We start from the raw sequence: 11,529 nt of genomic DNA on the forward strand, positions 1-11,529 counted from the left end.
GTACAAATGGTAAACGGTATATTTAATTGCTTTTTTTTTTTTTTTTTTTTTATTTTTTTTTTTTTTTTTTTTTTTTAAACCCCCCCCCCCCCCCCCCCCCCCGCCATAACAAACAGATGAATAGACAAACAAACGAAACTCTCGGGAAAGCAAGGTGGATTCAATATATTCATGTTTTAGGGCAGTTCTGGTATGCCCGTTTGCCAGGCATTCCGGGCTACGGAGGCTGGTAATTCGGCGACGCCTCCATTCCAAGGGTCGTTTACCAAGGTACCGGGAAGCTCGGCTACGTGCACGGGATGGTGCATATACTTGGGGTCAGCGTTAGTGTACATGATTTGGTCCATCGATTTCATGGCGTGCAAGCTCGGCGGTGGCGGTGATTGAGCTGGAGAGATGTTTGGTGAATCAGACCATGCCAGGTCTGGGCTGTGAGTTACCGAGCTTCCATCGATGGGCGGGCTCTGTTCTCTCCGGTCTACCCACTGGTTAAGACCGTGCACGTCCTCCGCTACATCGGCTTCCTCCTCCTCGTAGACTGGGGTAAATTCCTCATCTAGCGTGAAGCGGTGTTGTGCGATAATGCGCTGGAACTCCGCTCGCATCTTTGAGGTGCTTAGAGGTTCGTAGACTTTGACGGTGTGGATTGGGATGAGGCGGTCGATCTCTTTGTGGACAAGGGCCCTCACCGACGATGGTCCGTTGACACTTAGTCCCTCGCGGCTAACACAATACTGCCCAAGTGATTCTTGGAAGTCTTGCTTCGTCACAAACCTACCCTTTCTGGTAAAGGCAGCGGAAAGAGTGAGGACCAGATCGCATGTGCATTTTGCAATCAGCCTAGAGGCAGGTGGGATGAAAGCGAAAGGCAGTGACGCCAAAGCTGGGATGCCGCCGATGACGGTCCCCACGGTAAGCCCAATACCGAGACCGAGGAGCACGGCCAATTGACTAACTATAAGATCAATGGAGTGAGCAAATTGTCCTAGGAGGCATCTCTATAATGGTTATTGGAAACGAGCTGCCAAGGCCTCGAGAAAGAAGCGCTTGTTTCCTCAGACATTACAGGATGGTAGCTTTTAGGCGGTACTCACAGCTCTGTGTCACAAAACTTCCCATATTTTTCCATAACAGATTCCTAGCAATACGCTCGATCTCGCTCACCTTTGCTGAGCCTGAAAGGCCGAAGCTTCTGATAATCCTTGAGCAGAGGAAGTGTGAAATAGTAGGAGTAGTCAGTACACTGGTAAACATCATTGAACCCATGACTGAAGACCAGTTGGTGAAATTTAAGAGCCGCATGCTTTCCTCGATGGCAGCAGAAATCTTCATGTCGACGTCTGCTATTTGGGCGCTGACGAAATTCGCCCGGGCGGAGTCATCGGGAACCATCATAATTGTATATTTGACAAGGTCTTTGATCGACTCCTGGTCTCCTAGACGCAGTCTTTTAGCTAATTGCATGAACGACAAGGCAGCTTCTATTAGATTCATGTGCGGGCCAGGGGTGTAGAACTTACTCCTTGATGTATACACAAACGGAGCAAAGTCTTTCTCTAACCCAAGCTTTTGTTCAAGTTGGCGAATATCTTCTTCTTTTACCCGGGAAAACTCTTCTTCAGCCTGCGCACGGGCGCGACGGTCAAGCTCTTCGCCAACGCATCCCGCATCTTCTAGTTGTTCGCGCGCAGCTCCGTAGTGTTCGTTGATAAATCGGTCTTTCATGGTTCGAACAATGATGACAGGAACTGCCCGAGCGTACTTGTCAAGAATTTCGAAAATTTTCTTGTCCGCCTCGTGCACAACTCGAGTTGATGGTACATCGATGCAAAACCTATTTATAATGTCAACAATCATTACCGGTGTAGTGTACTGAGAATAAGGGATCCGGGGTGGCCGTCTAGCTGTGGTAGAAATTTCAGCATCCTGTGGGCTCCTAGACGTACCATATTGCGTCAAGCCTATCTTCGGACTTTCCCGCTGATGCTCGTTTTTTGACGAATCTTTCTAGAAGCTCAATTTCTTCAGTCGCACCACTTTGGAAACCCCTTGAATCATGAACAATGAGTCCAGGCAAAGTGTCCATTTCGAATCCTTCATCCACATCGTGAATGCCATGATCATTAGACGATTCCGTCGTCTAAAAATGACAGAGTAAGCTTAAGTAACAGCCCGTATGAATAGGCATACTTACCACAATAGAACCAAACACTTTATTGATCAACGTGGACTTCCCGACGCCTGCCCTACCGCATACGAGGACACGGCAATTCTTGAGCTCTGGACCCCCCAAATCGGCGAGGGTAGCCCGCCAAGGATCCATATAGGCGCTCCCTTGAACTTCTTGTTTAACGAAGCTGGAATCCCTGAAAGTACTTAAGCCATCGTTATATTGATTAAGTTCGCCCGTAAAACCCAGACGGTCGTACACGTCGCTTACGAAGTAAACTGATGGGTGTATGATGGTACCGCAAGGAGCTTCAGGTCAAGATACAATCAGCATTGTGTCGCAAGATTCGTTCATGTCGCATCAGTGCTAAGAATTATGGGGGTTGGGGGTGGGAGAAGCAAGGAAAACTCACTATTATCTAAGTAACCAATAAGTCCCCGTGAGTCAAATACCTCCCTCGACGCAGAGAACATTGAGAGCAAAGCAGCTCCAGAGTTGATTTGGACAACGTGGGGACGAGGCCCGACCTCGACGACTTCAGACTTCAGGGATGGTGCCCATAAAGAATCGATATCGGAATCCTTCCTCGATTGTGTTGAGGTGACCGAATTTAACGATGACTTGCTCGCTTTCCTGTTGAGTCGGAAACGATCTTTCCATGATGGTTTGCGTGGTGGCTCGCACACTGGATGGCCAATCGACGACTGGCTGTCATCACTCTGGTTCCTCCTCCGTGTAAACCTCTTTTGTAATATGCTCTTTTTACTAGCTTGTAGGTTGCCATGGCGATGTGACGACCTTATGTCGACCATTTCAATCTCGATACCATTTTTATACCGAAAAGTCCATGGTTGCAGAGGCTGCTGCGGTTTCGAGGTATCCTGATCTGGAACAAGCGGAAATACGAGCCCTAAGGGCTCCTCTGTGATACTCTGATTGTCCCAGGAGGGCTCAAAGATGAGCCCATGTGCTCGGCTCTCCAATAGCATCCATTGCAGAGGATAGAGAGACAGCCCGTCCTCTTGTGAGCCGCCACCAATGTCAGCATGAGAACCGATGAACCAGGCCTCGATAATTGAGCGGTGTGCCAGATCCGGAGAAAGCGCCGGGAGAGGACCGAAGAGACAGGGTTGAAAAGAACCACGAGTCTCATTAAGGGCGAGGGCATGGCGAAGGATGCGAGTTGACTTCAAGAAGGGTGGCTGTGGTCTTGATTCTCGCCCAATTTTTATGCAATCCAAAAGACCCAGGAAATGGATTACAGGTTCATTGCCCCAGGACTTAGCAGCTCTAGTGTTAAGTAAGCACATGCGACCTCTAGCTTTACTTTAGGCACAATGTTAGACTCACATGTATCGAAAAGCCTGTTAGGTAATTAGCAGGTGGCCCAAAAAAAAAAAAAGTGTCAGCAATGTGCGAAACTCACCTTCAACGCGCTCTGTGCTTTGTGTTGAGAGTCGCGAAAAGAAGGCAACAGACTGATTCTTTGCTCATACTCACGCTCATCCCAGGTTTGAGTTGTGGTGAGCTGGTGAAAAAGGTCTGCAACGACTCGTAAAACATCTTTAAGCAAAGAGTGAGGTCAGTTTGTAGATTCAATACATGTTTGACGACGTCGGCAAATGGGGGATTGCGGTGTCATCAGGATCGATTACATACAGGCACCACGACTAAAGCCATACAACCACAACTCATCAGTAGACTCGCTGAGTTGTTGACAGCAGAACTGGTTTTCCTACGTTAGCAACCCCTCCGGCAAGACTTCTCGTGAACATGTGCAAATTTTGGGTTCGTACAGCAAAAATTCTGTTGACTTGATTATCCAAAGCTTCTTGGGTCGTGGTTATGCCGTCGTTAAAAGTATCAAGAGGCTGCTTGTCAAATCCGACACCAGATTCGTAATATGCTACTTGCTTGATCGCCCTATTATCCTGAACAAATGTGCCTTCTTTGACGGTTGAGTATATGCGATAAATGTTGCTGTTATTACCCTCCCGTCGAACAATATGTCCGTTGGGGTCGTACCAAGGACTATCGACACACACAACCACGCGCTTCACAGGGTTGTAGGACATGTTGGTTTGATGCTCGTGCATAGTAGCAGATTGTTGACTGCATTAGATGAGTAAGCCAGGCTGTTACCGCGTCGTTGGTTCTGCCTCTTCTTGTTATTGTTGTTGTTGTTGTTGTTGTAGTTGCACGTGGGTGGCCCTGCAGCCCAGAGAAGAAAACCTCTTTTAACAAGAACACAAGATGCAGACACGGGCGTGGTGATCAGGGCTGTAAAAAGACACGGACTGCAGATCTCGAATCTGACGTGGGACTCTCGTCTCTCATCAGCTGGGCCTGCAGGGGCACTCACTTGGCTACACTACGCTACAATCCATGAATGTGTCGTCCTACCTCTAGTGTACACACATACATCCTACGATGGTACTGTACAGTATGGATGTGTACACTACTAAGCATATGCAGGAGCTAGTCGCGTCAAGCCCGTCTCGAGTAGGACTCGATCCTGTTGAAATTTGCCCTTCTCCATGCGCTCGGTACCAGGCATGGCATGGCGGTCACGGCGATGCAGGTCCAAATAAGAAAGATTCCATGCATTGACGCAGAGTTTCCATAGGGCAGAGTCTGGGCAGAGCGCCATGGCAGAAGTAGGGTCTCATAGAGTGCGGTCGAGTAGCCAAAATGCTCAGTAGCGTGCGACAGAACTGGGTCCATCTTTTCCATTTTTAACTTGACGACTGTCAAAACGATGGCGTCGATGGACGATCCCATCTGTTTGATTGGACTGGTTCCAGGGCTGAGGATCATGAGAGAGCGTTGATTTGGAATGCTGACTTAGCTGGCTGCATGCGTACCTGTCGTATACGCAGGCAGGGTACGAACACTACTGTACCTTAGGTGCCAGCCCCACTGCAGTTGCCAGCAGCCCGACGGATATCTTGGCAGTCGCCCATCTGTTTTCGTGACAGCTGGCCACTAGCCCCCTTATTAGGCCCTGGTCTAATTTACCCTTATTCTGACGCTAACTTTTACGCTTAATTTACGCTTAATTCTGACCAGCTTCTTGGCTTCAATTGGACCACTTACGTGCAATTCAAAAGCCTTGGGCTCGTAACGTGCACTACTTACATATCATAGCAAGTAGTATCGCTGCCTGTGGGGATTGCTCTCGCTTCTTCGGAAAGCAATATCCGCTTACCTGGATTCTCGACGACGCTACTACTTTAGGTAAATCGTGAGATATGAACAACGAACAACGAACAATGAACAACGATAGAGCACACAACGAATAACAGGTAACAGGGGTACGATCGGCAATATGACAGCATAGCAACCTTGAAATGCCTACCTCTATGTCTACTCTGTGCCTACTATTAGGTACCTACCTATCCATTCCCCATGCCTCCACTGCCATATCCTACTTTCTTGATGGCTAGCTCGCACGTCCCTGTGGTTCCCTTCATCACTGGTCACCTGAAAACCATTACATCAATTGTGCCCAATGAGCTGTGTTCTCGATAGATAGGCTGATGGCTGTAGGATGAAACCCTCTAGGCAGGCTCTAGGCAATGCACGTCAGATATACTACCATAAAAAGCGCCACCTCTAACTTCTACATATCCTACTTCCATAGTACTAGCTGTCTAGAAATTTGCGCCATGCTAGATCAGCAACCATCTCCGAGGGCGGCTTTGGAATTGGAGTAGGTAGTATCTCCTGACAGTTCGTTGAATCCTGCGGCACATGATTTGACAATTGCGCCGAATTACATGAAATCATAAACGGCCTCAGCTATCTTCTTCCTTCGTCAACTGTTCTGCCCACGAAGCACCGATCTCGAAGTATTGGATGTGGGGAGAACTTCAAACGTTACAGGGGATCTAGAACAAGTTGCGGCGCAGCTGATCGATCGACTCACGATACCAGATGAAGATATCAAAGCTGTCCACCTCCACCCTAGTAGGTATGTCAAGCAACTAAATAGCTCTCCACATAAGAAGCAAAGGAACACGACACCTGGATCAGTCTGCCTACATACACTAAGACAACTAGGCGTACCTAATTGATAGGTAAAGAGTAGGCTAGGTAGGCACACGTACAGACATACTGACATACAGACATAGACCAGCCCAGCCCTGTGGGCAGAAGAGGGATTGCCCCTGCAAACTGCGCCTGTTCATTGCATACTTGCAGAATCCGCCTATCTGGATACCTACCACCTTTCTGCAATACTACAGGTTGATTTGCCTGCCGCTGCACGATTCTGCATGATGCCAGCACATCTTTCGCCGCCGAGTCTGTTGCTGGTCTCTTTCGTTTCTATACCCATTCCAGCCGCGCAACATAAAATTCTGGCGGATTGGTAATAACTCACATGAAGGTGATAGTCCCTACACATTCGTCTTGTTCCTTCTACCACCATACAATACGGCGTAGAGCCATACTTGTAGTGTAAAAAGAGTAATCAACCACTAGATAAGGAAACGATCATCTAGTTCCCGCATATTGTCAGCAGTGGCCACCTCGCAAGCTACACTAGATAGACTAAGGCGCATAGTTCACGGGCTACGTCAATCGTCCCATTTATTAGCGCGCTTCGTTCGAATGCATGTAGCAAACACCTAGAGTTTTTTTCCTAACACTAAAGACACCAAAATAAGGGTCCAGGTCCAAGTCCAAGTCAATTACAGTTTCATCAAGGTAAATTGTTATGGTAGTCGGATTAGCCTAGTTCTACCCACTTCGGTGACAAACTAACAGTAGCAAAGTCTCAACTAAAGACGACTTATCTGTAATGATAACTTCTCAAATACCTGCTTACCTAGGTAGTCAATTAGAAAAGGGGAAAAGAGAAAAAAAAAAAAAAAAAACGCTCCGATATCGTGATTGATAGAAGACCGCATGGCATAGACGGGGCTTGACTCTTATCCGCTGATGCATTCTATGCCAGTTCTTCATCACACAGGAAGCAGTACCACCCACGTGTAGCTGAAATGTGGCCGGTAAGAATGCGGACATTGAAAGATGTGAATTACACTTGTATACAATCAGCTTCCCTGTTTTATGAGGCATATCTAAACTCCTCAACCTAAATTCAACGATACATACACAGTTTCAAGTTGAGCCTTAGAGTTGACTCGCGCAACGACAAACTACGCCATTACCCCAGTGGTTTTCAACTGATGGAAATAGCGATCTGATATGAATAAATTGGCGAATTCTCTTCGACGCTAGAGGCCAGTTTGCCATTTCAATTTGAGACATGTTGAAGGACCTCGGAGGTTAGGAAGGTCGATGTGAGAACTGCAACCGTGAGGTACTATATTGGTACTTGTTGTTGGACGAAGGTGTTGAAGCCTTTCGTGGCCAGGCTAGGGCTATATTCAGCGAGCCTCGTCATCTATAACTTTAGGATCGTGACAGCCGATCCAATTATATAAAATCGAAACTAGGCTCCAAATTGTGAGTGAAGGGGTTCAAATGTGCCATATACACCTCAAGTCCATAGCATTCTACGTAATGTGAATAGCTTCAATTCCAAGTCCAGTCATCCAGCACTTGCTCCATGTACCTCTAGCAAGATTGAAGTAGGAACCGAGGAGGAAGTTCAGTAAAGTGCCAGGATCTTTTATGGGATCTTGAGCTGCTTTGTATAGCTAACTTCAGCTGTAGAACGAACCCCCTTTTTGTCTCATAGTCTCAGAAGGAGTTCGAGATGAGCTGAAGTGGGTGGTATACATCTGACTCTGTCGATAGAAGCTCAGAATCAGAAATATTGATGAGCAGCACAAGGCTTCTAATGATCTCTAATTCTATTGGTAATTCTAAAAATGATTAACGTCACTTTGTTCACTCGTTGTGCTGGGAATAACAAGCATCGGTTGACACACCATAGCTCCAGTGTCCAAATGAAACAGAGCAAATGTCGCGGAAATCCCACAAATTTATAAGTGAGAAATGCGCCCTGTTAGATATGAATGCTGCGAGTAAATAAGTAGTGTACGCGTAGGACGACAATGATCGCGAAGTGAGTTATGATGCTTGCGTGGCGGAAACAATCACAAGCTTTGCGCAATTTCAGCTGAATCACCATTCCTCTGCACTGAGGTAGGGTGAGAATCTAACAACTTTTTGTCTTATGAAGATTACACATACAATACTTGAATTGTAGCCAGAATGCGGTATGTATGTATGCACATATATGAATGTCACCGAAGGGTGCTTGTATTCTTCCTATGGCGAGACTGTCTGCGATCTTAGAAGCAGCACAAGGCCGTTAAGATATTCCATCGTAGTCTTGCAGTATTTGTAGTCGGTAATCCTTCTATCGTTGGTATTTAGTTGAGTGTTGGATTTGGCTAAAGCATCCCTTGGTCCTGTATCAATATAGGCATCCGCAGAGAGCTGGTCTAGAAATAGGGGTAAAGGCAATGACTCATTGATTCTCGAATCAGAGTCTCCCATTCCCAGGTCTGTCGGATACACAACTCTACTTAAAATCATGACCACTACATTTTTGCTGTGAAATCAAAATCACCCTGTTTTCATCGCCAGCAGTGGATGCTTTTCCATCACGATTACCATTTCCTTCCAACAACATCTAGTGAAGCAGCCCTGCCTAATATTCGAGCTGCCTGAGATCATGAGAGGTGAACCTGTATTCTAGACTTCCAATCCCAAGCCCGATCTTCCAATGTAGTACGCATTGCAGCTGTGTTCATCGTATCATCCCATTGTAACTACGGAGATCGTCGAACTCAGGTTTTCACACAGCCCATGAAACACATGCGTCTCCTTCGCTTCAGCATTGTTATCGTCATCCACCTTTATAGATTTCATATGCTTTTCCCTTTGTGTCAGCTTCAAGTCTTCACTCACATCCGTGACTGATGCTGAGCTCACTTAACTCAACTCATCTTCATCTGAGTAGCTGTGAGAGTTCTCTGGTGAAAATTTATATAAGCTGCACGATAGATATAGTCAGCATAGGTGAAGTCTTCACTTATAGAACGCCCATCATTATGGTTGTCAGTGCGATGCGTACTAGCCCATTACATGTGCCCCCAACACTCCTGTGCGCGAGCCTGTCTTCTTTAACGGGTTTATCCATTGCGATAGCGTCGTTTCGTCGACACCACATCACTAGAGAGCTTTATGTTATGGCCGATATACCATAATGTTCAAATTACGAAAAGAATCCGTCCCACAGTTCTGAGTGATTTAACACCGTGCTGGCAAACGTGAAGACAGTATTTACCTTCTGAAGCATCCAGTAACACTAGTCGCGAGCGCCAACAGGTCAAGTAGATATTTACTGACTGCTTAGTATCCCGAGACGGTATTCCATGTCTCGGCCATCTAAGCCACAACGCACCCATTCCCGGGGGCTGAGGATAAGGTAAAGAGGAACAACAGCACACACACACGCACGCACGCATAAGAGGCATCAAAAGGAATTAATAATATTAGGAGGATTCGCTTCAAAGGATTTCGCTTGCATGAACGCAAGGCGACCTATGGTACAGCACAGCAACGCCACAGTGGCATTTAATAACGTAGATCTCGACCAGAAGTCCCCGGCGAACAACGCATCACGACCATTGCACCACACCATCTCCGCATTATGACGGCACCCGCAACGTTTCCAAGACCAACCAATAGCCGCCGCTGCCGCCCATTGCATAACATGTCTGACATTTTTTAAGGGCTGATAAGAACAACTCGACAAAACCTGCCAACCTCCCATCGCCTGACCACCCACTACCCGGTTTGCCGACGCCCAAACACAGGAGTGAGTCCGTGGACGACAGCCACTAGATTGGACAAGGCAGATCGCAATGGGTACCTCTGGTACGTCTTCGAGAGGAGCATAACAATATCCTCCCTCTAAATATGTAACGCTTGAAACGAGGCAAAGACTAGGTATTCTAGTTGCCGAATTTGTTTCATGACAGATCCGAAAATGAAACGCTGCCGATCGCGGCGCACACATTCACTCAAGGTACATACATATACATACCTACATACGTACATACCGCACGTATTCTTGTCGCATGCATACATACATACTTACATTACCCATTCACGAACTACGTGAACCATACCCTACATACCTACCCGCGCATGTACATACATATATCTCCGAGCCGTAACCCTTCCAGCATCCTCGTCGTGGTACGGCAATGTAGTGCCACGGGAGAACGAACCTGCGGCGAACTACTGGTGGCACAACATTTGAGGTCCTGTGAGGTGAACCCCATATAGATACCTACTTAGATAGGTACGTATGCTAGATTGTCTTGGGGAGACCACGCCTTCCCCTCCGCTTAGCTTGGTGATCTCGCCGATAGTCTATGCCGCTGGCTATCACCGAATATCTTGGACAATTTCCTAGTGCGCAAGCAGGTAGGGTCAAGCTCGCCCAATATCATGTGTTGATCAAGCAGGTAACGTAGCTACGCTACCAGAGGTTAGGGAGATAGCTGCAAGCCAGTGCAACTACATCGGATTGCACATGCTACACATAACCCAGAACCCACAACCACAGCCTAAAAGTAATTAGGCGTAAAAGCATCATAGCCACATTCCATTACCCACGAAGGTAGGTAGTTGACCACAGGTAATTCCAGGTACCAGGGCCACTAATTCGAATCGCGGCAGTAGAGTGAGCCATGGATGAGAAAATAACCGGGTAAGATATTGGGGGAGTTCCTCAGTAACCAGTATTAGTCATCAACACTTGTATCTTCCCTGTCAAGCTAAGTACTGTCTCAGATGTGCACAGTAGTCAGTAGGTTGAGTTGTATTGCACAAACACAACTCAAATAAGTAAGGGTCGAGAAAAGAAGAGAGCAAAAAGAAACATGTCGTGATGCATTAGCTTATAAGTAGCAAGCTCATAAGCGCTCGCTTGACAGGGGGGTAAAAGAGAAAAAAGGACCCGGGCGGAGACAAAGAAGCAAGGCCTATTTTCTTTTTCTCCTGCTGCTCTGCTGAATTTTCGCCCAATGAAGAAATACCTACAGAAAATAAAATAAATGAATAAATAGATAAATGGGTACCTACATTTATTACCTACACTCACTTCCCTACTGTGCACTTGAAGCAGAAAGTGTAACGGATAGGGTAGGTAAATCAGGTAAAGCCACGCCCAGGGCGTGATTGCAAGGATATCTGTCTCCCCCCGTCCCCCTTACGACCGACGGCAATGCAACAACAGCACATGAGAAAATAAAAATAACCCCCCAAGTCAGTCAGACGGCGAACATGGGCTCAAACCGCGGCTCTTCGGGGACGCCTGCACTGTAACAGCGGGATGTTCATGCTTCCAAAGTGCAAGCAGGGAGCAA

The 11,529-nt window shown here is 47.0% G+C and overlaps 2 protein-coding genes across 2 annotated transcripts; both read right to left on the reverse strand.

The window, feature by feature from the left end:
* Positions 1–100: 100 nt before the first annotated feature.
* On the reverse strand, positions 101–4,361 carry F5B22DRAFT_629407 (uncharacterized protein). The gene is made up of 10 exons (XM_047976475.1): positions 3,967–4,361; positions 3,830–3,896; positions 3,597–3,733; positions 3,521–3,534; positions 2,583–3,460; positions 2,195–2,478; positions 1,947–2,140; positions 1,521–1,834; positions 1,095–1,436; positions 101–955 (listed from the first exon to the last, which is right to left on the reverse strand). The coding sequence occupies exons 1-10, from the start codon at positions 4,264–4,266 to the stop codon at positions 177–179; spliced, it is 3,309 nt and encodes a 1,102-aa protein (XP_047825241.1). The 5' UTR covers positions 4,267–4,361; the 3' UTR covers positions 101–176.
* Positions 4,362–5,794: 1,433 nt separating this feature from the next.
* F5B22DRAFT_629409 (uncharacterized protein) lies at positions 5,795–6,700 on the reverse strand. The gene has a single exon (XM_047976476.1). It carries the CDS (start codon positions 6,291–6,293, stop codon positions 5,988–5,990), a length of 306 nt encoding a protein of 101 aa, XP_047825242.1. The 5' UTR covers positions 6,294–6,700; the 3' UTR covers positions 5,795–5,987.
* Between the last annotated feature and the right edge of the window lie 4,829 nt (positions 6,701–11,529).

Source organism: Xylaria bambusicola, assembly GCF_022495145.1.
Source record: "Xylaria bambusicola strain CBS 139988 unplaced genomic scaffold F5B22scaffold_82, whole genome shotgun sequence".
Taxonomy (NCBI): Eukaryota; Fungi; Ascomycota; class Sordariomycetes; order Xylariales; family Xylariaceae; genus Xylaria; species Xylaria bambusicola.

Excerpts from the sequence above, each read along its gene's own strand:
- F5B22DRAFT_629407 (XM_047976475.1), bottom strand. The coding sequence starts at position 4,266 with ATGCACGAGCATCAAACCAACATGTCCTACAACCCTGTGAAGCGCGTG. Across the intron at positions 3,897-3,966 it reads AAGTCAACAGAATTTTTGCT|TTCTGCTGTCAACAACTCAG; the intron begins GTACGAACCCAA and ends TAGGAAAACCAG. Across the intron at positions 1,835-1,946 it reads GATAGGCTTGACGCAATATG|GTTTTGCATCGATGTACCAT; the intron begins GTACGTCTAGGA and ends CATTATAAATAG.
- F5B22DRAFT_629409 (XM_047976476.1), bottom strand. The coding sequence starts at position 6,293 with ATGTCAGTATGTCTGTACGTGTGCCTACCTAGCCTACTCTTTACCTAT.